General features: G+C 46.8%; 1 protein-coding gene across 10 annotated transcripts in view; it reads right to left on the bottom strand.

Annotated features, from left to right (window-relative positions):
- usp54a (ubiquitin specific peptidase 54a) overlaps positions 1–27,745 on the bottom strand; it is a 72,588-nt gene that overhangs the window by 17,872 nt on the left and 26,971 nt on the right. For 8 of the 10 annotated variants that reach the window (XM_034292698.1, XM_034292704.1, XM_034292707.1 and 5 more), the window contains 5 exons: positions 20,649–21,422; positions 5,280–5,372; positions 2,773–2,907; positions 1,512–1,625; positions 1,242–1,324 (listed from right to left, as the gene is read on the bottom strand). In XM_034292698.1, coding sequence (XP_034148589.1) covers positions 1,242–1,324; positions 1,512–1,625; positions 2,773–2,907; positions 5,280–5,372; positions 20,649–20,795 — 572 coding nt within the window. In that variant the 5' untranslated portion in view covers positions 20,796–21,422. The remainder of the gene's footprint in view (positions 1–1,241; positions 1,325–1,511; positions 1,626–2,772; positions 2,908–5,279; positions 5,373–20,648; positions 21,423–27,745) is intronic. The other 2 variants (XM_034292702.1, XM_034292703.1) reach the window with 2 other exon arrangements.

Here is a 27,745-nt window from a genome sequence, read left to right as displayed (position 1 = left end):
TGGACAGGGCCGTAAAAGGGCATCAACCCAGCAACAGGTCCATTATCTGCTCCTTTGTGCGAGGAGGAATAGGAGGAGCACTGCCAGAGCCCTACAAAATGACCTCCAGTGGGCTATTGGGGTGCATGTTTCTGACCAACTGTCAGAAACAGACTCCATGAGGGTCGCATGAGGGCTAGATGTCCTTTAGTGGGACCTGCGCTCACAGCTCAGCGCCGTGGAGCTCGATTGGCATTATGAGTTGCCATGATGAAAGTCAAGAAAGTTGGAACAGCCTGTGATTTCAATTGTTTACTTAGATATTCGGTGTGAGTTTGAATCCAGCCCTCAACTGGTTGGTGATTTTGGTTTCCATTGACCGTGGTTATGTCATTTTGTTCTCAAAGAATTACAAAATGTTAAGATTTTAATCTTTAATATATTTCTTCGAGACCTGATGTGTGATTTAAGTATTCCCTTCATTTTTTTGAGCAGTGTAGTTAAACTAAATTTTTTTACATTTTTTTTTTATTCTAGACAATAAGTTACATTGCATGGTTTAATGATTTGCCAGGTAATGTTTGGCAATATAAATGCATAAAAATGCAGGAACTGATCGTAATCAGTAGAAAGTGCTTAACTTGGGCTGGAGCTGTCCGGAGCAGAGGTCTGGGACTTCTAATGTTGGACAATTAATACTCTGGTTTCAGAGCAAAATTGCCCACACTTTTTACACCAATTAGCCAGTAACCTGACAACATTCACACACTGTGGCAAACATTTTGGCAAAGACAGAATAAAATGTGATTTGGATATAAAAGAAAAAAGACATCAGACATTCATATGTCATTCTGATTTGTTCCATGTTTTGGCGGCATAGAATTTGTGGCAATAGAGGTGCAATCAGATTTACACATATCAGCAAAAAGGTTTGATGAAAGCAGAATCAAAGTGGGTTCTGCAATAAATACTGGAGCAATGGAGAGACATTCGTGTGCCAAGATTAGGTTTTGCTGTTCCTCTTAACTGGTGGGTTGTTGACCAAGGAGTGCAAGAGACAAGACTACAATATCAGGTAGGACACCACCATGTAACATAACTGTAGAAAACAGACAACACATTCCTAACACTCAACTTAAGCAATCAAGCACTGCCAGTGGGACCCAGTCGGAGCTCTAGTCAAAAGTGGTCAGGTAGTCGCGGTCAGATCACGGTCAGAGCAGTGGGTCCAATGGGGTTTCCCCAGTCTGAGGGGAACTCACCATAGGGAGGTGGTGGAGATGTAGTGCACCATCTGAATGAAGGGCAGTGGGTCAGACGACGCCCCGCAGCTGCTGCACACACACTAAACACACACACACACACACACACACACACACACACACACACACACAGGCGCGCACACACACAGAGATAAACACACAGTTAATTGACTAAGAGCTGGAAGCTGGCGTTATTAACCATGGAATGTATGGACAGGTCAGTCCTGACATTCATTGAAGGAAGTTACCTGGGCTTGTGTTTGAGCTCACCTGTTCAAAGAGTGTCATGGCAAACTTCTGGTGTGGAATGCAGTGCTTGGCTGTGCAGATGTCCTCTTTGGTCTCGTCTGAGATGTGGAAGTGGATCCGCATTAGAATGTTCTCCTGCAGGAGCAGGAGGTAGAGGTTATCGCCTCCTGTGTTTGCCAACTTACACATGTTTTAAAGTCAAACCACTACTCAAAGACAAAGAAAATGCCCTTTTCAGAAAATCTTGTGTTTTTTTGCAAAGCAAGATTGTAACAAGACCTTTGTAACGTGAGCTTCAGCAAAAAAGAATGTTTTACAGAATGGACAGATCCACTGTGGTTAGATCAAAGCAGAGGTATGAGCATCAGCCCAGTCTACACTTAGCACTTGCCCCAGCCCACCACCTCCAGGCTGGAGCCCCAGCCCACCACCTCCAGGCTGGAGCCCCAGCCCACCACCTCCAGGCTGGAGCCCCAGCCCACCACCTCCAGGCTGGAGCCCCAGCCCACCACCTCCAGGCTGGAGCCCCAGCCCACCACCTCCAGGCTGGAGCCCCAGCCCACCACCTCCAGGCTGGAGCCCCAGCCCACCACCTCCAGGCTGGAGCCCAAGGCAAACACCTTGAATAATACTAATAAAAAACAACCTACGGTGCAGTTTCTGTTTGTTCACGGTTGTCAGCAGAACATAAGGGCCGCAACACAGGCAGAAACGGGAGAGAGGAAAGAGAATGGAGACGTGGAGAGGGAGGTAAGTCAATATGGGAGCGGAAGGAGAGGCTAGAGAGGGAAGGGAGGACGAGACGAGGAGAGGTAAGTGAAGAGGGGAGAGGGCATGGGGAGATTAGGCCTGGTGAGGGAGAGAGGAGAAGGGAAGGAGAGACAAGAGAGGAGAGAACAGGCCTGAAGAAACACACAGGATAAGGAACTATTCCCTGGCTGGCAGCCCAGCAAGGCTGCTTTTAAAATGAGCCAGTCAGGGGGAAATAAATGACTTAACAAACCCAGCTCAACTCAGCCGGGCTGTTCCTATGTGATAGCGTGGCAGAGGCTGGATGGACAGCTTCCTGTCAGGTCTACCAGGGGCCTGTAGGAGGTTAACGGACTGCAGTCTGGGTTTCGACATAAGAGTACATTGCTGAACTCTTAGCTCGCTGCTTTTAGCCAAACATGTGGGCTTACGAGAAGAGAGAACGCAGGTGTCAAAAAAACAGACGAGGGGAGGAAGGGCAGGAAAAGCAAGACGGCGGAAGAGGAAGAAGCGAAGGGTGGTTGTCTCTTACGAAGCACTCTGCAGCGTCGTCCATGATGCCAAGCTGGAAACGTTGTTCGTCCTGGAAGGTCTTAGCCAGGGCGCTGCGCAGGGCATCAGACGGCAGAACCTTCTCACTGCTGTACTGGAACTGAGCAAAGATACTCTGGAAACCATCAGAGACACATCAGGATTCAATACAGCATAACACTCTGGAATAACAGGAATGGAGTAAACAGAAAATACCAAGCAATAGTACAAAGAAATTCTATCCAGAATATTTCTTATCAAGTAAACACACATTTATAGGGTAACTTCCTCAACTACCGATTATATATAAACTGTTAATTCGTGTATACATTGTTATCTTGGCAACCTGGGATGCCTCGGTGATGGTATGAAGGGAGGAAATAACACCTGCATCTCCAAGACAACACATTCTCCCGTGGTTCACCTTCCAACCCAAACACCTCACAACAGCCACAACGTTAAAAATAACAGCCCATTACGGCCTACATACAAGGTAACAAACATGGGAGACAACAGCAGATTTTACACGGACTCAGCGGCCAGTTATTCACTAGGGCCTGATGCCTTCAGTCGAAAGTCGAAATAACCCTTGTAACATCTTTCAATCTCCTCGATTTAAATACACCCGCGATAAGGTGTGTTTCTGGGGCAAATGGAGGTCTGCAGTCACACAGTCTGATTCTGCCACTGCAACCCATCTCTCCTATGGAGAGAGGGAGAGAGACAAGGAGAGAGTGAAGGGATGGAAGAGAAGCAGTGAGCGAAAGGGTGCGAGAGAACAGCAAAAAGAAACAGATTTGGAGATGGAGAGCGAAAAGGAAAGAGTGAAGGAGAGAGAGCGAGAGAAGGGCGCAGCAAATGTACACACCTACCTATTCTGAGGTAGACACGAGTGTGAAATCAGCGGGACTGATCAGACCTGCGTTAGTCACTCAGCAATTGAAAGGTTGGCCTGGCTGAACCCGGAGTGCTCTTACACTGTCCCAGTCCTGCCAGCTGGCCAGATCCAGCCGCACTAAGCCAAGCCCCTCTCCCTGCCTCTCGGACACGTAGGCCGCGTGTGAAACAGAGGAATCAGGCATGCCTTCAAATCAAACCTCTCTGACGGGCTGAACAGACATCAGTCAGTTTCCCGTAAGCCTGTTAAATCTGCATTCGGGGGTACAAATCCCATAAGGCTGAGTGTGGGGAGAGACATACCGCAGCCAGTCAAGTGGCATGTATGAATGCTCAACTAGGGCTGACCCCATTGAATCCAACGGTAGGGCTGACCCCATTGAATCCAACGGTAGGGCTGACCCCATTGAGTCCAACGGTAGGGCTGACCCCATTGAATCCAACGGTAGGGCTGACCCCATTGAATCCAACGGTAGGGCTGACCCCATTGAATCCAACGGTAGGACTGACCCCATTGAGTCCAACGGTAGGGCTAACCCCATTGAGTCCAACGGTAGGGCTGACCCCATTGAATCCAACGGTAGGGCTGACCCCATTGAATCCAACGGTAGGGCTGACCCCATTGAATCCAACGGTAGGGCTGACCCCATTGAATCCAACGGTAGGGCTGAAACATTGTGTCCACTGGTCCATTGTTTGGTCATTAAGGTTCTTCGTCGACTGAGATTTTCATAGTCAAGCAGTTTGATAGTCAACACATTTCCCTTTGCAGAAACCTTTCTGATTCCTGTGTATATCACTGAACTATTCAGTGAGGAGGCATGTCTGTCATGGTCTACCACTCTAGGGCACTGGTTATCAAAGTGGGGGCATTTTAAATCTGATTGAAAAAATCTTTATCTTAAATCAGTCACTCAGAAGTCATTGAAAACATTTAAATTGGCTTGTTCATATTACATGTATAAAATTGATTATACATCTGGCCAATAGGAGCAGTTTGTGTTATAATGGAAGCATGGCTCTGGCTAGCAGCTGTATCTCTGTCAACCAAACTGAGACATGCATTTGGAATGCCAGAGAGACTCAGGAACAGTTCTGAGACAGTAGAACCTTAATAGCACACAGATGGATCAGACAAGCAGTCAGTCTGCAGGTACAGGGGAAAGCTCTCTTTCAACTGAGTTATTGCACTTTTGATGAGAGTGCCAGCGGCCTCCTTCACATTAGATGGAATGTAATAATAAAAGAAACTGCAATGAGAGAGAGAGAGAGATCTTCATCCAGCAGTCTGTCCAGATCAAAGAGAGCTCCACAGTACATCATCCATTACCTATGCCTAGACAACCACTACCTTTCAAATATCATTCAAAATGGATAGCAGGGGGCCCAACAATGCCTAAAAACAAAATCCACTGAGATCAGTCCATAACTAAAGATTTACTGTTGAAAATAAACGCAAGTGATATAAAAAAAATAAAAGTTAAAACAAAAAAAAGGAATCGTCCATCTACATTCTTTGGTAGGCATTACCGGAAGGGATTCGTAAGTCTGCTCCCTCCCTCCCTCCCTCCCTCCCAAGGCCCCTCTCTACTCACAGGTCTAGCTTCTTACCTTCAGGGCACAGAAGATACACGAGTCCTCCATGCACTTGTGTGTGGTCAGCTGCCGGAAGCTCCGGCGAAAGATGTCTAGGTGCCACAGGACCTTAGGGAAATGAGAGAGTGTGAGACAAAACAACACAGAAATGCTTCTCCGCCCTTCTAAATGGAGTCAACGACAAAAAGGTGCCATGTGACCGAGTGTCCATGGAGCCCCCGAGAGACCCAGCCGACCGTCCGCCGCTGGTTGGTCCTCCGCTGCAGACGCCACCCCTCAAATGGACAACATGTTTTCAGAGTTACAAACACTCGCCCCTCCGCTTCGCCTGCTGCCGACTTTCCCACCCCCTGTAAGTGCTGGTGCTTTGCTCCAAATGTCGAAGCTTTTCACAGATCAAAAGCCCTTCGAGAGAGCATGGAATGTCTCCCTGAGGTAATCTAACCCTGAAACCAGTGAAAATCCCTGGCTAACTCGTACCTGATGCTAAGGGATGTTTCACTCTGGTTCTGGGGTCGGACACACACGCACACACACAGTAACCCACTGTTGCCTTGTCCAATCACCTGATGGCTCCATATGCCCACCACGGCGGCCCGTGCCCATCCAATAAGAACAAAGCCCCCCAGGCTTTTAATCCCCACAGCATTGGAGGAATACTGCCTCACCCAGAGTTATGGGGAGATGGAGGAGGAAAGAAACAGGGGGTGCGAGACGGATGGAGTGAGAGAAAGATCGGACGTGCTAGACCGTGGGAGTAGGGGAAAGAAAGTGGAAGGGCGAGAGATTGTGGAGAAAGACAGACTACGTGTGTGTGTCTGTCCTGAGTGTGTGCGCGCAATAGAGCATTAGGCCCCCTCTCAAGCCAATCAGTTTGAGGAATTCGTGCTTGCCCCGGCCGGAGTGAGATGTGGGGTGTCAGCGGAAACCACCGCGGCCATGACCCCATCCTCCCCGGCAAACCCTCTCCCGTCTGGCCCACTGTCTGAGCAGCCCCGGGGGGACAGTGCCCGCGCCCCGGGGCTCTACGCTGGCATTTGTTTTTACAAGGACCTCATGTCACACAATTTGCTGAAAACACACTATATATAAACGTCCATTGCCGGTATGAATGCGTTGAATTAGGCACATTCTTCACTCCCATGCAACATTTCTGTATACACCATTGAATCCAATGGATTAATAAACCAGTCTAAAGGGGGACCTATAAAATCTGTTAGGTTTGTCTCAGAAACCCTATTTAACATTGCTCCAAATTCAGTTTTCTTACTTGTATTTTTTTCTGGTTTAGGATTAGTTTTTAGGATTCTTATCTAACAATATTACAAATGCACAGAGGAGAGAAAAAACAAGTGGAATGTGCGGTCTTTGATTAATTTAGCCCAACGCTGCCGATAGTTAATACGAAGAATAAATACATCAAACTAAGGTTTTAACTACATTTTTATGCTGTAGCAGGCTACACTGAGGTAACATTTAGGGATGGTCAACACTGCACCCACCTGTCCGGTGCCCCTGACCCCACAGCGCCCAGGCTGCCACGTCAACACACCACTGAGCTGAATTATAGAGAGGCCTGTCAGTCTCTGTTAAATTCCAGCGCCCCAAATCTTCCTTCTGCTACCCCTCTGCTCCTCCTGTCCTAGACATCGCCCCCACAATCTTATGCTGTTGCCTGAACGGGTCCACTCACTATCCCAGGAAATGTCAATGCTTGACATTTATCCACAACAACCATGATCCACTGCGAACAGCCGCTAATTATTGTACAGCACGTCAATACTTACTGTTCAGTGGTGGAAAAAACTGAATGTTTCCATTAGAATCCAAACAAACAATCAACTGGAAAATCACCAAGATTTACCACTGTGTGACAACTGCGACCTCTGCTGGTTCACCTCCCCCTGCAGTGGGCGGGCCCCAGCGGTCGACGTCACCGGCCTTCTGACACCACCGTCTCATAATACATTTCACCTGTGTCTCGTTTAGTGCACCTGTTCCTCATCATCGCTGTTTCCCCCGGTATATATGTTCCCTCTGCTCCCCCTGTCTTTGTGTGTGATTGTCTCTACCTGTGTGTAGAGCTGTGCTACGCTTTGTTCAGCTTACGCTGTATATGTTCGAGTGGATACGATTAAATATCCTTCCACCACGCCTTCTCCTGCTCCTCCTTGCTCCTCAAACCCCGAAGCCGTGACAGAATCACACACCCAAGAAAGACAGCAAGGATATGGAGCCTACAGGAGCCACAGGCAAGGTCGGTGTTGCGGAGGCGGTCCGAGTACATTCAACAATGCTGGCCAGCCTAGGCGCGGCAATGGACAACATCTTGAAAGCGGTACAGCGCCTAGAGCTGAGCCAGCAGACCCCCGCAGCACCGGCCGTTTCTCCGCCTGCCCTTTCCTCGCCGCCTAGCATGGGGGCACTGCATCTCCCCTTGCCCAGGGACTTCGACGGGGCGGCGGACCGCTGCCAGGGATTCCTCCTACAACTGGACATCGCGCTCCAGGCGATGCACCCTGCGCCGACCGAGGCTCAGAAGATCACCTCGCTCGTCTCCTGCCTATCCGGAAAAGCCCTGGAGTGGGCCACCGCCGTCTGGAACACCGAGCAGCCCACCCAGGGCAGCTACGCCGATTTCACCCGCCGCTTCCGAACCGTGTTCGACCATCCACACGAAGGGAGAGAGGCGGGTGAACGACTGTTCCACCTACGGCAGGAGACGAGATCGGCGCAGGAATTCGCTCTGGAGTTCCGGACCCTGGCAGCGGGATCGGGGTGGAACGAGCGGGCTCAGATCGACCACTACCGGTGTAGCCTTCGCGAGGACGTCCGGAGGGAGCTGGCTTGTCGAGACGTGTCCCTCTCCTTTGACCAACTGGCGGACATGTCCATCCGTCTCGACAACCTGCTAGCTGCCCGAGGACGTCCCGGAAGAGGCCCGCCCGTTCCACCCTGCCAACCAGACGCCGCCGTCCCCATGGCCCTGGGGGCGGCTGCGCTGTCGGGCAGGTGTAGGGGAGGAGAGGTGCGGAGTGCCTCCAAGAGGAAACGAGGCCGTACAACCGCGCCGCACCGCACCTCCCTCCCCGAGTCAAGAGGTGACAGGCAGGGCACTTCCGCATCACCCCAGGTAGCACATGCACATTCACCACTAACCTCTTCCCTCTCTATGTGCACTGTCCCTGTTAGGTTCCCCGGCTTTCCGCGGCTCTCCCGGTGTAAGGCGCTGGTAGACTCAGGCGCAGCCGGAAATTTCATGGATAAGTCTTTTGCCCTGCGGTCACGCATACCCCTCCAGGCCCTCGACACCCCCCTGCCCGTGAGAGCTCTAGACAGCCGGCCACTAGGGTCAGGTCTGGTCACGAGTTGCACTGTTCCCCTCCTCCTGGTTACCGACAACCGACACAGTGAAACCATATCCTTTCACATAATCGACTCACCCACATTCCCAATAGTTTTAGGTTTCCCCTGGTTATCCCTACACGACCCCGTCATCTCCTGGTCTAGTCGACGTCTGTCGGGGTGGTCGCGGAAGTGCCAGGGTAGGTGTTTGGGTGTTTCCGTTGGCTCGACCTCGGTGGAGAGTCCAGACAGTGCGTCCGCCGTGCCCATTCCCCCCGAATACAGGGACTTGGCTACGGTTTTCTCCAAAGCCAAGGCTGCTGTGTTGCCACCACACCGGCTGGGGGATTGTGCGATAGACCTCGTTGACGGAGCCGCACTCCCGAAGGGTCACGTGTATCCACTGTCTCGCACCGAAACGGAGACTATGAACGCCTACGTTACGGAAGCGTTGGAACAGGGATACATTAGGCCCTCCAAGTCACAGGTCTCCTCGAGTTTCTTTTTTGTGAAAAAGAAGGACGGTGGTTTGCGCCCGTGCATCGATTACCGGGCGCTGAACAAGATCACCATTCCGTTCCGCTACCCTCTCCCTTTGATCTCTGCGGAGGTGGAGAGGATGCACGGGGCCCGCTTTTTCACTAAATTAGACCTCAGGAGTGCCTATAACCTGGTGCGTATCCGGGAAGGAGACGAGTGGAAAACCGCTTTTAGTACCACATCTGGCCATTACGAGTATTTAGTGATGCCGTACGGGTTGATGAATGCTCCTTCAGTCTTCCAGTCCTTCGTCAACGACGTATTCCGGGACTTGTTGTGCGAAGGAGTGGTAGTGTATATTGATGACATCTTGATATTCACTGCTACCCGCGCCAAACATGTCTCGTTAGTGCGCAGAGTGCTGGCTCGACTGCTGGAGCATGACCTGTACGTGAAAGCCGAGAAGTGTCTGTTTTTCCAGTCGTCTGTGTCCTTCCTGGGATATCGCTTTTCCAGCACAGGTGTGGCTATGGAGGAGCCTCACATTGACGCCGTGCGTAATTGGCCGACCCCAACCACGGTCAAGGACGTGCAACGTTTCTTAGGCTTCTCTAATTACTACAGGAGGTTTATCCGGGGCTTTAGCCAGGTCGCGGCTCCGATCACCTCCCTTCTGAAGGGGGGGGCGACCCGGTTGAGGTGGACCGTGGACGCGGAGCGGGCGTTTGTGGAACTGAAACACCGTTTCACCACCGCTCCGGTCCTGGCCCATCCCGACCCGTCGCTCCAGTTCATCGTGGAGGTGGACGCGTCCGATTGTGGGCTCGGTGCCATCCTCTCCCAGCGGACGGGGTGTCGTAACACGCTCCGTCCCTGTGCCTTCTTCTCCCAGAAGCTCAGTGCGGCGGAGCGGAACTACGACATTGGTGATCGTGAGCTGCTGGCCGTGGTTCGAGCTCTGTCGGCGTGGAGGCACTGGTTAGAGGGGGCTAAACACCCTTTCCTCGTCTGGACTGACCACCGGAACCTGGAGTACATGCGGGCAGCGAGGAGGCTGACCCCTCGCCAGGCAAGGTGGGCTATGTTCTTCACCCGGTTTGTGTTCACTCTCACTTACAGGCCGGGGAGTAAGAACGTCGGGGCTGACGCGCTGTCCCGCCAGCATGACACGGAGGAGAGGCCTGTGGATGATGCTCCCGTGCTCCCGGAGTCATGCATCGTGGCACCGGTGGTATGGGAACTGGACGCGGACATCGCCCGAGCGCAGCGCGACGAGCCCTCTCCGCCCACATGCCCTGAGGGCCGTACGTATGTGCCGGCGTCTGTCCGCGACCGCCTCATCTACTGGGCGCATACATCTCCCTCCTCCGGTCATCCTGGCATCGGGCCAACAGTGCGCGCCCTGGCCGGTAAGTACTGGTGGCCCACTTTAGCCAAGGACGTGAGGGTATACGTCTCTTCCTGCTCGGTGTGCGCCCAGAGTAAGGCACCCCGGCACCTACCGGTGGGCAAGTTGCACCCCTTGCCCATTCCACAACGACCATGGTCCCACCTTTCTGTTGATTTTTTGACTGATCTCCCCCCTTCCCAGGGCCATACCACCATCCTGGTCGTTGTGGATCGGTTCTCGAAGTCCTGCCGCCTCTTGCCCCTGCCCGGCCTTCCTACTGCCCTACAGACCGCGGAGGCCCTGTTTACACACGTCTTCCGGCACTATGGGGTGCCCGAGGACATTGTGTCTGACCGGGGTCCCCAATTCACGTCTAGGGTGTGGAAGGCATTTATGCAGCACCTGGGGATCTCGGTCAGCCTGACCTCGGGCTACCATCCCCAGTCCAACGGGCAGGTGGAACGGGTCAATCAAGAAGTGGGTAGGTTCCTCCGGTCCTACTGCCAGGACCGGCCGGGGGAGTGGGCAGAGTTTCTGCCGTGGGCGGAATACGCACTGAATTCTCTGCACCACTCCTCCACGGGAGTGACGCCTTTCCAGTGCGTCCTGGGCTACCAGCCGGTCCTGGCGCCGTGGACGCCGAGCCAGACCGGTACCCCTGCGGTGGACGACTGGTTCCGGCGGGCAGCGGGCACATGGGAGGCAGTACAATCCCGCCTCCGGCTCGCTGTCCGCCGTCAAAAGACCTCTGCAGACCGCCACCGCGGGGAGGCCCCGGTGTATCGGCCGGGCGACCGGGTCTGGCTCTCGTCCAGGGACCTGCCCCTCCGCCTGCCCTGCCGGAAGCTGGCCCCGCGGTTTGTGGGGCCTTTTAAAGTCCTGAGGAGAGTCAACGAGGTAACATATCGGTTACGCCTTCCCCCCGACTACCGTATTAACCCCTCGTTTCATGTGTCTCTCCTCAGGCCGGTGGTGGATGGTCCCCTCCAGGGGTGTGAGGTGCGGGAGGTGCCCCCTCCCCCTCTGGACATCGAGGGGGCCCCGGCGTACTCTGTCCGCTCCATCGTCGACTCGAGGCGCCGGGCGGGGGGCCTCCAGTACCTCGTGGAGTGGGAGGGGTACGGCCCGGAGGAGCGGAGCTGGGTTCCGGTGAAGGACGTCCTGGCTCCCGTCCTTGTCCGCGACTTCCATCAGCGTCGGCCGGACCGCCCTGCTCCGCGCCCCCCGGGTCGGCCCCGAGGCCGGCGTCGTCGCGCGGCTGGGGCCGCGCGTCAGGGGGGGGGTACTGTGACAACTGCGACCTCTGCTGGTTCACCTCCCCCTGCAGTGGGCGGGCCCCAGCGGTCGACGTCACCGGCCTTCTGACACCACCGTCTCATAATACATTTCACCTGTGTCTCGTTTAGTGCACCTGTTCCTCATCATCGCTGTTTCCCCCGGTATATATGTTCCCTCTGCTCCCCCTGTCTTTGTGTGTGATTGTCTCTACCTGTGTGTAGAGCTGTGCTACGCTTTGTTCAGCTTACGCTGTATATGTTCGAGTGGATACGATTAAATATCCTTCCACCACGCCTTCTCCTGCTCCTCCTTGCTCCTCAAACCCCGAAGCCGTGACACACTGCCACCTTTTCCTGTTTGCCAATACATGTCTGCTCTTGTAAAAAAAAAAAAAGAAAAAGAAAAGCCTATCCAAACATTCCTCAAAATGACTGCAATTAAAATAGCTTAGTGTAATTTTAAAAATCTAACAATATTTGGGGAGAAACAGTGAGTCAAGCATGAGTGTTAAGTGTTGCCTGGGTGTCTAGTGTTGCCTCAGAGACCAGCGGGTATGCATCATCTGTTGGCCTTCAACATGGTCAGAACCCAGTGGAGCAGGTTAATAGCAATAGACAGTATTGATCATGACAGACCTCCAAATGTCAATACAGCTGACCTCCAGTGGCCTCTAACAGTTTCAGCAAGGTAAGGGACTCCTCCAGGACAATTCCAGCCCAGTGAGACCAAATAGATCTTTCCAGTGCATGTTGCTTTGATCTTAAATTCAATCATCTTGAACTATAATGCTTTGATTTAGATTCGTTGTTTTAATGACTTACAGTTGTAGAAGGTGCACACTTGTAATGTTCCATTACCCAAATTGGTGTATAAGATGTTTGTCTGGAGCAGTGTTAAATAGAGCTGAGGTGGCTGGAAGACAATGATTCTGCTGACACCAGTTGGGAGAAGAAGCAAAAAAGTGATGTTAAACTATAGAACAAATTAGTGTTCCTTGATTCTCAATAACCAACAAGCATAACCGGGCGGACATTTAATTTAAGCTGTAAAAAGCCATTGTGTCATATTCAATGATTTAAGTGGCCAATAACTTATTTTGCATTTGCTATTAGTTCAAATTGAAAAGTAGGCTATATTTCCAAAATGACAACCTTCCAGAGCTTTGTGGTTACAGACAGAAAAACATTTTGTTTTGTTGGCAAATCCTTCCCTTGTGTAAGTATGTAATTCCAGCAATTTTGACCCTGGGCTGCAAGTTGATTACACATTGAGAACAAAACATCCCAAAGAGAGGGATGAGAGTTGAGATCTTCAGAAACATCTTAAGATGAGAAGTTTCTGTTAATGCTCCTTATGACATTTGTAAGAAGGATGTCAGCCACACGCACAAATTAAAACCTCTAAAAGAGAAAGAAGCCAGGAGGTTTCATAACCAAACAGAACACCACGACAATCTGCACTGAAGCAACTCCAGAGGAACACGACCTGCTTCAACACGTGGAAGAGGCCGAAAAGCTGTAAGTTGGGGTTCAGAGCCAGACGAAGCACATAACCTGGCTTTTATTTTGTCCAAATGACAAAAAGCATACCAGAATATTACTTTGACTCCAAACAATCCACCAACAGGAAACCTAGTTGTTACTGTGTCTGAGAAATTCCTCAGGTCATTAGTGACTTTTCCCAAAGTGAGTAAAGACATTGGGAAATTCCTCTCATACATTGACTGTGGAATTCTTCCATGCCACTATGATCAGTTTGGTTTAAGAGACCTCTCTGCTATGGTGTCACTGATTAGGCCTGTAATGTGCCAATCACACCACCCATCACTTGTGATAAAAAGGGTTTCAGGGAACTGATCCAAGAGCTGAGGGCAGAAAAAAAAGCATGATGAAAGGCAGAGAAAAGCTCACTGGAAGAGATGCAAATCGATGATATAACAAAAAGAGCACAATTCCAGCCTTAACGCTGCTGTGACGACAACACTCAAGGCAGGGTTAGCGGATTAACTTTAAGCAGAGGAAGGGCGGCAGCGGCGGTGGAGGGAAAAAAATAAACGGACACAACTTCTAACCCCACCAGCATGGAGAGGCACGCAAGCACCACCCACACAGCAAACCCACATCCTCACGTCATTAAACGGACTGCGTCCTCGCCACTTTGACCATCTCTAACCTCTCCTCCACATTGCAGGGCTACTGTAGCCAGCCCCCGGATCCAGCCTGCATCCATGCAGCACTCTGCAATCAATTACACCCCGAGGACTGAAGAATGCTGACTGATTTGCTCTACCAATCAGAGAGTGGAAAGTGCCGCAACACCCAGGGAACCATGTCATTCCGGGCCCACCCTTCAGCCAGGATTTAGGACAGAACATGCGGTTCGACAGCTTTGGTACTGAAGGTGGTGTGATGTAAAAACAAAAGAATTGCCCTTAATGGAGATAACATAATTAGTAACAAATATAAAACAAAAAACAGTTGATTTCGTACGTATGCGTATTCACCCCCTTCAATCAATATTTGGCAAAGGAACCTTTGGCAGCAATTACAATCATGATTCTATTTGGATGAATATCTAACAGCTTTGCACAACTGGACAGAGCAATTTCTTCCCATTTCTTCTTCGCAAAATTGTTCAAGCTCCATGAAGTTGAATGGGGACCTTTGCTGAACAACAATTTTCAGCTCTTTACACATATTCTCAGTTGGAATGTGCTTAACTGGGCTATTCCAGGACATTGACCTTTTTGGTTTTAAGCCATTCCAGCGTGGATTTGGCTACATATTTGGGGTCATTGTGCTGTTGGAAGATTAATCTTCTCCCAGGTCTCTTGCAGGTTTCCTTCCTGGATGTCTCTGTACTTTGCATTGATTTTGCCCTATATCTTCACAAGCTTTCCAGGCACTGACACAGAGAAGCATCCCAATAACATGATGCTGCCACCACCATGCTTCACAGCAGGGATGTTGTTCTCAGGATGATGTGTGGTGTTAAATGCGCGCCAAACAGCATTTAGTTTTAATGCCAAAAAGCTCTATTTTGGTCTCATCAGACCATAAAACCTCTCTGAGACTGTCATCTGCAATCTTGCAAAATCTCTATATCCTACCCCACTTTTGAAGAAGCTTAGTCTGGATATGCTTTGAAAGAAAAACACTGATTGCACACAGATGGACTTCATTCAACTTATTACGTGTCTTCTGAAGACAACTGACCACAACTCATTCAGGTGTGTCATAGCTGTTAAATATGTGTATTTCAACACTAGGAAGAGATACAATCAATTATTTATTGAAAATTGCAGCACAGTGGAGATAATCTAAACAAAGATGTTCTCTTGTCATTAACTTATCTAGATGAACTTAATTGAAATTAAACATACAATGAGAATACTACATAGCAAAGAGGGTGAATAGTTATGCAAACAAATACCTTGTTTTATATTTGTAATTTTTTTTTACAGCAGATTTTTAACATTTACATTACTGACATTTTTGTGTTGATCAGTGGCAGACAATTTAATCCCTTTTGATTTCATGCTGTTACACATTTAAATGTGAGAAAGTCCAAAGTGAATACTTTTGAGAGCCATTATAGCATTTCTAATTAGTGAGCAATTGCTTCAGAAACAATCTGCAACTTCCATTTAACTTCACACTCCATGAGGTAATCAGGCTGAATGAGTAGAAAAAAAACAACAACTAATGAATTAAGAATATTTAACAATCACACTTACAACTGCATAACTAGATTCCTGTGTGCATTATTGCAAAATCAGCACAATTCCTGATTTGTGTTTTCCTTCCTGTCCTGTGCCCCCCACCAGCTCCAATATGTTACTTGTTCTCCCGCTGCGTTGCACAGACCGAGACCATGGCATTCGCCCGACAATACAGACACATCGTTTCCAGGTGTATGAACCTTTCTCACTTTGTGGAGGTCAGGTGGTTTTAGAGACAGCTGTCCAGGATGGAACCAGCATCCAGTACAGCTGTGGTCTATTGCACTAAGCGGAAAAGGAAGGTACCGCTCATTTCAAATTGTTCACATGTTAATCATTTAGCATTGGTTCGTATCCAGAACTACTTAGTGAATTCATCTTAACACAGCAACATGGGACAACCATCCAACTCGGAAGCAGTAAGTACGCTCCTCAGTGAAGTAGCAATAACAAAGTTGATACAAGAAGATAGGTAAAAAGACAAGTAATAATACAAATTGGAAAAACTGGTTCAAAAAAGGCACTTTAAATGGGTAAGGTTTCAGAGGTTTATAAAAATGGGCCTGGAATCTGCTGTTCTAGCTTCAAAGGAAAGCTGGTTCCACCTTTGGGGTGCCAGTATGGAAGAGCTTGAACCGGGCTGAGCAAAAGCTGCTCTGCCGTAGGGGTGGGACAACGAAGAGACCGGATTGATAGGAGGGTCAAATGAAGACAGCTGTCTCTCTCTACAGCAACATGGGACACAGCTGCTTGTTATCGTGATGTTTCAGTCCTGTCCCTCATCCAGATCACATCGGAAAACCAGAAAAACACCAATTTAAGCCCAGGTCCAACTACAACAATTCAGAATTGTGACTTTTATGTTGGCCCTGAGGTATTTCCAGCATAAAATATCAATCACTTTGGTCACAATTGTAGAACAAATTGCACACAATCATAAGTCAGGCCAGTGAATCTCATGCTCAACACATTGGTTGCTAGATTTTCATGTCCTTGTTGGACTGCAGAGCGTAGAGGAAAGGATTGTTAAGGAGACGCAAGACACAGATGCTGCTATCCTGTTGGCCTTTGAGGCATTTCCTGGGCCTGTTTCTGTACATGAAATGAGAGAGGCAGAAGGGCATGACAAAGTAATCCTGACTGGACTCTCTGGAGGAAAGTGATAGCCAAGCAGAAAAAAGAGCCATCGTCGACCAGTTTTGTTGTATCATGAAGTACATGAGAATAAGAGAGGGCAGGAAAGAGAGAGGAACTGATGGAAGGAAAGAAGGATGGTGGAGGGAGTATGGGCTCTGTTGATCCGGGACATCTGTTTCCAGAGATGGGATGTCAGGTATTACTCATGCTTTCCTAACACTCCGCTAAATCAGAACTATGGATTTGATCCATCGTTAAAAAAAAGTGAGATATTCAAAGCAATTTTAGAAAAAAAAAAACATTTAGCTGGAAACATGACTGAATCAGTGTACCCATAACACGCAAGTAATTTCTGTAATCAAAACAAACACCACAGGGCAATTCTCAACAGCAGACATGCTCAACTCAAGCTGTTAAATCAAGTCTTTAGGGTTGATTAGGACTCAGGATGTACTGAGACGCCACCAGGAAATAGGCATGCTTTGCTAGTTCCAGTCATGTGTCCTGAGGGGAAAAGGGTTAAGTAATAGTTGTGTTTCCCTTTCGACCATCTCCAGTCCTAGAACCCGTGAAGGACAGACACTCAAATACCAGAGACACAGAAACACTACATTGGACTGATTTCCATGAGACAAGGTTTTTAAACTAGCAAAATCTGTCTTTGGGCTTCTTTTCTGACATGGAATACCAATTAGTATTGTGGAGCTGTCCTATTTGAAATTTAACTGTGTCCTTCAGCACTAAATTGGACAGCTTATAAAAGAGTGGCACGATTTCCCCTTAGGATTTATAGGACAGTAAATTAACCACTCAATGCAGAGTGACTTACATGCTCCATGCTCCTTTCTTTTCCCAAAATGGCTTTAATAGGAACCGCTCAATGGCTTCATATATTAAAAACAGATATGTGCAAACAGTCACAGCACACACCATTTATAATAATGTTAGGTGGAAAGCCAGGGAGAAGAACACAGAAAACTGAGGGGCAAATCTTTCTGCAGAATGATTGTTCTTCTGTAAGAATCCATTATTAAAATGAATAAATAAATTATTGAGAACCGCAGTCCTATCTGTACATAGTTGGCTGTGAATTAAATGGATGCTCAGTGCATGGTAATAGGAAATCAAAATAAGACACCGGAATACAGCTGCCAATGTAAAGACACCTTATGCATGTTACAATTCATTATTTATAAAGATCCTTTTTTATACATATATTCTTTTTTAGAGGCTTGGGCCCCTGGCAGGCACAGAGGTAAGGCCTTTGCAGTGGTGACATCCTGGTACAAGTTTTTATCCCGGCTGTGACATACCGACCGCGCCAGAGTCTCCCACAAAGGACGATGCACAGGGTGGTTGGACCAGGTTGCCTTCCCATGTCCTACTCTAGCGACTCCTTTGTGTTGGGTCTTGCACCTGCATGCTTAACCATGGCCGTTAGCCAGAGGAGTGGTTTCTTCCACACTCGTTTTGGCCTTTTCCTAGTGTGATAAGGAGCAAATGGTTATCTGGGATGTGGTCTGGGGGACACATGCCAATCTTAAATCTCTTCCAAGCCGTGAGTTGCTGATATGCAACAAGGCCATAATCATAATCAGACACCACAAAACAGGGGTGATGAATGGGAATATAACAGGGAAATAAATGATTGAAAATCTTGCGGTCTTGACATTCCTTTTAGATGCCTTTCAGATGACAGTAATACTTAAGAAAAACACTAGAAGGCTATAATCTTAGACTGGGTCATGGGTGTGAGCTACTCTTAGATAGGTGTTTACAATAACATTGGCTGTCTAGACACTACATTTCTGTTACCCCCATGTTCACGTCTCCCCATTACCTGTAACTCGTCTGGTTCTTATAATGCTCCTTGTTAGGAAGGTCTCACCTTCAAACATCAGAGTGCGATATGGCCTTTTGTGTAAAGAGTCCCTAAGACACTCAAACGACCATGAGGAGATAAAACTGGTGATGTTAAAGAGGGGTAAATAGAACTTTTGTTGCCAGGCAGGTATTAACGTTGCCAAAATAAAAAAATAAAATATATATATATATATAGTACCACCTCTTTATCTAGAGAGTATATGGGTCTCACAGAGCTTCTAAGAGATGGAGAACAGGAAACACCACTCATACAACTTAAAGCCATTACAACAGACCCTCTCCATTAAGGCAATATGGGTGATACCTCAGACCCACTCCAAGGCAGTAAGTTAGGCAGACACTTCCACCCAGGGTTTTACATTAAGCCAAGTTTAGATCTGAGGATAACAGGTTCTGGATATCAAAGTATTTTGAGATGTATTGAAATATCACTACAAAGTCTTATATATACAAAGTATAAATTAAATCATACAAATCAACCAAAATAGCTTGGTAATATGCATATTGCTGATTAACCATTAAAATTCAAAGTGGGTGGCACTTCAGTATATATTCCCATATTCAAACATTCCAAAATAATTACTTTTTCAACTAAGTTAATCTTGTTAAGTCATACGCAGGGGAAAAAAGGTACAATACCAGAGAAGCGCTTAATGAAGCCAAGTTAATACACACCATTTAATTTCAGACATAAAATGACTGTTTTCGCCCCCAGGCTCTCGATGTGCTGTCTCGCCATATTGTTATGGCTCCCAGCAGCAGACAATACATTATCAGGTCCCCTCTGTCTTCTGACTCATAACTGACACTAATTTGTAGCTTTGGATGTATTATCAGCCGGCTAAGCCCCTGTTTGACTGATTATATGGTTATCCAAAAACAGAGTGAAAACGAATGACAGGTTGGTTGCCGGGGTAATTACGGTTCATGGCAGCATCCATCTGACAGTTGTTTATGGGGACTAGAAGCTTGGCTAAAGTCACAGGCAACTGCCTGGCAGGCACCATATTAAGTTACGGAAACGCTTTTCCAATTTTCCCTCAAGTACATTGTGATTGGGTCGTCCCAGTCAAGCTGGCGATGCCTGGGCAGCTGTCCCGTGGAAGGCTGTGGAACTAGTGTAATGAGCCACTTGTATGGTTGTTCATTTTGAGTCCTTCTGGATGAAAAAGTAGACAAGTCTTCCACCCACCATGTCAAATATGCAGACTAGGAGCAAACTAATGAGGCTTGTTATGAAGTCCTTAAAGGATGACTTGGAGACTTGTTGGAGACTTGTTGAGGTGACTAGCAGCGGTTGAATTTTAGAACAAATTCATTGCCTTGCTGTTGTGGATTAAGATTGTATGCTGCTGAACGAGAATCTTTATTTACTGAGAATACATTATTGTATCAGCAAAATGATTAATCTGGAACAAAGGCTGATTATAATGAGTTCAAGATATGATAGTTTCATAACACATTACTGACAGCTTAAAATAATTGACAATAACTCCCAAACCACCCTGAGAACATGGGTTTGGAAAGCCAAAAATATGGTAGGCATGCAGACTGCAAGTCGAAACCATTACCATACTGAAATATTTTAAGCTCCACTTGGAGCATGTTCTAAGGACAGGCTGGTTGTGGGCATCATGCTAAATTAAAAAATATTGCTCCCCTGTCTTTATCAGGTCAAATGAGGACACTAAAAACACTGTTAAGGAGTTTTCTACTTAGACTCAAAATTCCAATAAGTTGTTTTCCACTCAAAATCCCAAGAACATCCAAAAACCCCTCCACCTTTGTTTCCAGAAATCCCTGTTGAAAGAATCCTAGAATCAGGATTAAATAAGACTTCCAGAATCTTCCAACTAGGTGCAGAACAAAATCAAACAGGGAATGTTAAACTATATATTTTTTGCAAACCGAACTCCACAGTAGTTTCCTGAGAGTACCACACATGACGCATCTAATAACCATGGATTTTTCTGATCACTGTTCCATGCCTGTCATCTCCTAGAATTCTGTGGCTGGTCAGACGGGATGAGGTCAGCCTCACCACTGCATTCCTGAGGTCAACAGACACATCGCACCCTGCATCCCACAGAACAACACAAAACACTTGGGGAAAACATGAAGGAGAAAATAGAAGTACGCATGTCCCTACCTGTAGCGCACTGTTGAGGAAGCAGCTGTTCTGGCCTGGCTCGTTGCTGAGTCCTTTACTGGGGGCGATGGATGTCATGGTGCGTGGAGTCAAGATCCCCTGCAGCCCACTGCTTCCGGATGCAAAGTAGTTCCTCTTCCAAGACATAATCCAGGCTTGTGAGTCACTTCTCTCCTGGGATCAACACTCAACAGTCCGCCACTGTGACAAAATACACAGGGACATCTTTGCAGAGTGACAGAAAAAACAGTGAAAACCAGTGGGTGTTTAAAAAGGGGTAGATGCACAAAAAGAATGAATACAATGCTGGTTAGCTTTTCCAATGTTTCTGTTTTGTCTGACGGAGTCCAGATACTTGAATGTTCCAATTGCAAAATCAGGCAGAGTGTGTCCTGTCTAGTTCAGTCTTCAGAGAGAGAGAGAGTGAGTGGAATATTGTCAGGGTTTAACACTCATCCTCTACCTTTCACATGCCCTCTCAGTTTCCCTCCAAGACTCCCCCTCAGTTTTGTTGGACTTGTTTGTGGAATCTCACAGGCGTCTGAAACTCTGTGACGGCAGTTGTTTTTGCTGCTGTGGCTAGTGAAGGCGTGTCGACGTTCGCTGGTTGTCCCACACAGCCAAGCACAGCAGGCTTAGCTCCTCAATGGCAGGGGGTCAAGAGAACTCAGTTGAAGTGGAAAGCAGTGAAATATCAGGGCTCAGTAAACGTTCCTTCCTGTTCCTCAGAATGGGTGAATGTTGCGGTGCATCCCAGTTCACACTTAAGCGGATCTGCAGAGGGACAAGAACATAGACATATATAAGCAGGCTTCCCCCACCGCTATTCCCCCCGACACAAGTGACATAGGGAGATGCCGTAACGATCAAGACCCTTTCCTGGTCATGGCCCTATTTGTTCTCCTCTCTTCAGCGCTGCCCTTGGCCCAACTCCTTCATCCTCTCCATTCCAAACACACACAGGGTGTGCAGATGTCTCTACTAACACCAAGGTGAAAGACTTGCTGGCAGTGAGAATAAATGTAGTTCTGTCAAAGCCCACCCCCCACCAGGTCTCCGCACATTCTAATCAGACTGCCACAGACAGGCTAAATAAGGCAGTGGGCTGTCTGTATGGTGGGCAGCCACATGTCAAGGTGTCTGTGAGGATGAGGAGAACTATGTAGGACACACTATCAAACACTTCGGCACACCGCATTAAGAAAAACACTGAAAATGAATAGAAAATGTTATGATAAAGGGATTAAAACTATTCAGCATATCATTGTGAGAACATTTTTTTTTTAATGAAACCCCTAATGCATATTGTAGCCCTCATCGTGCCATGTAACTTTTGATGTTTGTCGGACCACATTTGCCATCTGTGTTTTTATATAGTAGGCTTGATTTTAACAGATCTATATCGATCATTGTCAAATTGTGTTTTTAATAGTCCACCTTGAGGGCAGAGGAGTTTATCTTAATGCCCTTGAGCAAGGCACTTAAGCCAAATTGCTTATGGAAATTGCTCTGGATAAGAGCATCTGAAAAATGACAAGAAAATAGGGGAGGGGCGGGTGAATGAGATAAAATGGACACAGTTGTGTTCATATAGTGGATCAATTCTAATAGAAAACTGATGACAATAAAAAAATATTTTGATATTCACATACTATGTACTTTTTTGGTTCACAGTTGAACCGAACCCAAAACATCAATCATTTACTAAATCTTACCAAAAACCTTTTCATAAAGTAATACTAAAATATTATTCACACCTTCTAGAAGTTGTTTGAAATAATTAGATTTCAAACATGCAATTGTCCTTCGCTTTGGAATTTAACGCATCTGTGGTCAGTTGTACGTGCCTGCCATACAAAAGTCACTGTTTGACTAGAGAAACGGATTCTGTTTTGTTTCAATGTGCACCTCAAAGAGGAGACCTTAATGGTCCTTAATGTTCTTTTCTCAAAGATGGTTAAAAGAAATAAAACCAGAGATTTTAGAAGCAGGTTTACAGTCAAGCATGGACAATCTCAAAGCTATCACCAGAAGCCTTGATATTCCTGTTCCCACTGTACGTATAGTCAATCAAGAAATGTATGGCACTGCAGCCAACCTTTTTGGAGGTGGCCGCAAAAGAAAACTTGATGTAACACGTAGATTGAAACACAGATACAAAGATGCCATACACCCTTCAAAAAGCACCCAGAAAGGGTTAAAGAAAAACAATGGACTGTTCTGAAGTTGCCAGCAGTAAGTCCAGATATAGATCAAAGTGACTGTGGAGAGACCTGAAAACAGCAGTAAGGAGATGACACCCTTCAAATCTGAGAGAAAAAGAGCAGTTTGCACAGGACGAAAGGGCCAAACTACCATAACAGTACAGAAAGATCATCCATGGCAATAAGAATTATCATTGGCCAAAAATAATTACAGATTTTCGGCCAAAGACTGTGGTACCAAATATCTGAGTCTAGGGTGTCAATACTTTTGACAATGACATTTTGACTTTCATCAATTTCAACTTGTGACAATTTTGAGTTATTTGAAGTGCAAGGGCACCAATATTTTAGGGAATGACTGAAAATATAACAAACTCCTCCTCTTTCACTCCTTCCATCCTATTCTTAGAGAGTTTACCTAGCGCTGATGTCATCAGGCTACACCTGTTTACTTTTCACAACCCAGACCCAAGGCACCAAATGACAGGATCAACTGGCCCATGGTGTCCAGTGTGCAGGTGCATTCGTGTTGGCATCAACATTTATGAATTAGTTATTAATTGACCACCATTGGAAAATGTAAGAAGGAAATACTCCTTTTACACGCTTTACAATATTAATTAACATAGAACAAATATTTGAATTGAGCGACATGAGCTCAAGTCAACATAGTCGCCAATGCTTATACAAGAGGACAGAGTCTTGGTGAACCTGAGGCTACCCAGAGGGCAAGACTAAGGCACGCATCTTTTCTCTACACATGCATGTCTGCATGAGAAGTGCTTGTTTACTACAAGGATGATCAACAGCCATCCTGTCCTCTCAATCCCAAGAGTCCCAAACAGCAACTCAGCCAGACCAAAACAACACTTACAGTGCTTACAGTAGTACGAGTAAGTGAAGGCCTTAGCTGAAGGTCAGACAGACACACTCTCTCCACACTGGAACTAAATGGCCGGGCTGAGGGGCATGTGTGGGTGTTCCTATAACTGGGCTGTTGTGCACTGGAGCAGAAAGGAGAGGATTTAAAGAGGGGCTTAGCCGTTTCCTGTAATGAGGTGGCTTATTATCACATGTGCCGGGGGAAGGCACATGTCCTACAGGTAGAGAGTTGTGTTGCCATCTTCCTGTCTGGGTTGCCCACCAGGAGAAGGGTTAAGGTGTTGCGTAGCATGGGCGTTCCTGATACACAGCGAACTAGCGGTTTGTTGTGGTCCGTAGTGTGGGTGGCGGAGGGTCACGCGGGCGGATTAGCCTGATCAGACGCTGCCTAGGATTAGTCTGCCTTGATGCTCAGGGGATCTGTCTGGACCTGGGAAGGAGGCGGACCTGACTAGCTAAGCTACAACATGAATGTATTACCACAGACCTGATTAGCCTAGCCGCTATGCTGCGACAGGAAGCCTCTATTACCACAAATAAAAACCTGACTAGCCACTACACAACACCATGAATCCTGTTACGCCACTAGGCTATGACGTCAGGCCTGATTATTACCACCTGACAAGCCTAGGCGCTATGATATGAAGTTTCTATTAGCTGTACTACAGACACAGACCTCTGTCGGACCGCTGTAGGATGTTCCCTCACTGTGGCCCAGGGCTACTGTGCACTTGCAGTCATAAACAACACCAAATGGCCAGAGACAGCTGCAGGGTGCCAGGAAAGATGCTGATAGTTTAAGACACTCATGGAGATAGGAGAGAGTTGGTATTGTCTTAGCATGTACTCCTCTTGGGGTCCAAAAAAATACATTACATAATATAAAAGTGCCTTTGGGTCTACATTCCTATTGTGGTGTTCGGTAGTGTTACCTGTTTTTTTATCAGATTGTATATTGCTAACCTAAGTTTTCATGGAAGATAGTTCCCATTAGTCAAGGCTGTATTTAATTCTGTGCATCTCCCAGCCTGTCCTGGACTTGGGTACTATGAAGAGATCTCTGGCATGTTTTGCAGGGTATTTATGGGTGTCTGAGCTGCGTTAACTGTTTGAAGACAGTTCATTACTTTACATATGTGCCTAGTAATTTGTCAAAAGACAATTTGTGATTTTAGTCAATCTCTCTTTTGCCTTCCCAAGCCTTATACTTAGTGTATTATTATGGAAACACTTATGTCCAACTTCCAGATACAAAATAGTATTAAAATACTAGTTAAGTACTATTTAAATAATGTATAAAGTATACTTCAGTGTGTTAAAATGGACCCACTTATTTCATATTTAGTATACTTACCACATGATTTAAAATAGCATTTAACATTTATATTAATAAAATGTATATTTGAAAAGTATATATTAAGTGTACTTAAATGCTGTCCTTTCCTATAAAGATTCAGTCTGTGATTTTTGTCCCCTGATTGTGGAAGTGGTGCTGTCGAGCCAAAATGGGTCCCTGAAAATTGTGCTCAAGGTCATGTATGTGCAGTTTTTGGGGCCCATTCCTTTTAAATTTGGAATATGATTTGTTAACAAAAGGTATTACAGTGATTATAAATAATGCACATATAAACAACATATTATACATCTATCCTAAAATGGGAGGTTTAAAATGGGCATTGAGCGGAATCCTGCCTCTAAACATTAACACGACTTGAGACACGTCTAACCTCATCTTCCTTTACCAATTGAGACCGGAATAGTATTAGCTAGTCCAGGGGAGTTTGGGGTGGGAAGGACAGTACTGCGACTGTCTAAAGCAAGTATAATGCAAGTGAATGCAAACTGAAAGAAAAATATTATATGAAACATTAACAGAATTTTTGCTAGTAGCACAGTCAGTGTTACATATTATTTTGTTAATTCCAAAAGTCTCAGATTGCATCTTAAACTATTGTTGTCTTCTCTCCCTGCTGTTTTTACATGAGCTCATAGCGTATAATGTTCTCAAAAAGCGATTGTCATCACAGTAGTGACCACAAAAGCTGTTTTAATTGGGACACTATATTGGGATACCACACTGCCCCAGTGTTCAATGGGGGTTTATTTTCAGAATTAAGCCCCAGAAGCAACAAAACGTAAGCATCTTCAACACTGCCAGACTCTTATTACAGTTGAGTTTAATTGAGCTCAGATGCATGATAACAATGTTCATCCCAAAGGCTTTGTTTCAGGCGTTTGATTTTATAACTCTCTTTCATACATTTAGAATGTCTGTGAAGTGGTCCCAAAACAGATGTAACCTAAAAACTGAATTAAGTCATCAATGGGAGCAGTCAGGAAAACGACCCCCCGAATCATCCTTTTCACACAACAGCATAGCTTTCAATTAGCTTTCATAGGGCAGCGAAAAGCGTGACTACGGGAAAATGGCGCCCATTGCCAGGCAACTGGCTGCCAGATCTGATTAGAGGACTGAGTGCTGATGGACTGGCCCCTCTGACCAGGAGGCATGTTGACATGCCCACATTGATGTGTCACATCACGTCCAGGCCTGCTCGGCTTCTGGTGATTCCTCACCAGGCCGCCACAGACCACTGCCATAATCGTGGGCGCCATCAACATACGACTGTCAGGTAAGGTTAGCCTACACGTTAATGCCATCTATCTGTATGAAAATGAATCAAGGTCCAGCCTTCAGAGAAAAACGTGTACCGACGCCGACCGCAGTGGGCTGACACTGGGCATTTGGGGCAGTGTGACTGTGGGTGCTGCCCATCTTGACGGTTTCAGCTGAACTCTGAAGTTAGGCAGAAAGGCACGGCGGAGCGCCCTGGGAGAGGGAATACACCCTAGCGACGTTAATGGGCCATTCGGCAGTAATTTCACTCGTCTTGTCAGCCATGTATCATACATAAATCGTGAAAAGGGCTTTTTAAAAGATTCTTGTTGAAATTAAAAAAAGCTTTATGTCCCAGAGAAATACCATTTGGGTGCTTGAGTGGTATCAACAATAGCATTACGCTGGATGAAGCTTAAATAGCGTTATACCGCCTCGAACAAGCTAGGATTAAGCAAATGAAGCCTGACAAGACTCTTTGGAGCAATTTGAGTGTAGCGAGCATAAAGACACACACAGCAGCGTATAGCATTCCCCCCAGGCCTTCCCCTTCCATATCATCTGATAATACCTCATTACTAGAGACAGGAAACAGTCTATAACACCTCTACTAAGTCACTCCATGGTGGGTTATGCAACATGACTGTCTACAGCGGAGCACATCCCCTACTCAGCTTGCACCCCTATAATCACCACTAATTCCTCCCATTGGCACCCCTCCACCACCACACTCCCACACTGCCAACCTGGCAAGGTGGCTGTACCAGGGCATGATCTGGCAACCACCAGAACTGCCCCGGTAGAGGGTCATAATGTCCATTTACAGCCATGTTATTCATTAAGAAATGTTCACATATAGATCTTGTTTTATTCATCTCTGGAAAAGAAAGTGATCTAATTGCAGGTAAACAGCAAAAAATAACATTGTTTTACTCATTAAACAAAAGACATCAACATAAATGCATATTCTAACTGAGGAAAAAGTTAGGACACCGTACCCCCTAATACCAAGTGTTACCCCCTTTGGCTGAAATAACTTCAGTGAGACGCTTCTTGTAACCCTCTACCAGTCTCTGACATTGGTCTGAGGAAAGTTTGCCCCACTCCTCAATGCAGAATGCTTTAACCTGGCTTTGACTGGGCCATTCCAGGACTCTCCATTTCTTAATTTTCAGCCAGTCCATGGTGGATTTACTGGTATGTTTAGGGTCATTGTCATGTTGCAGGGTCCAGTTCCGCTTCAGCTTTAATTTTCTTACAGATGTTCTCACATGTTGCTCAATCACACTCTGATACACTGTAGAATTCATGATGGATTCTATGATGGTGAGCTGGCCAGGTCCTGCTGCAGCAAAGCATCCCCAAACCATGACACTTCCACCTCCAACTTCACA

The sequence above is a fragment of the Esox lucius genome, chromosome 6 (assembly GCF_011004845.1).
Source record: "Esox lucius isolate fEsoLuc1 chromosome 6, fEsoLuc1.pri, whole genome shotgun sequence".
Taxonomy (NCBI): domain Eukaryota; kingdom Metazoa; phylum Chordata; class Actinopteri; order Esociformes; family Esocidae; genus Esox; species Esox lucius.
Note: the sequence above shows the minus strand (reverse complement) of the source record. Positions and strands in the feature narration are given on the sequence as shown.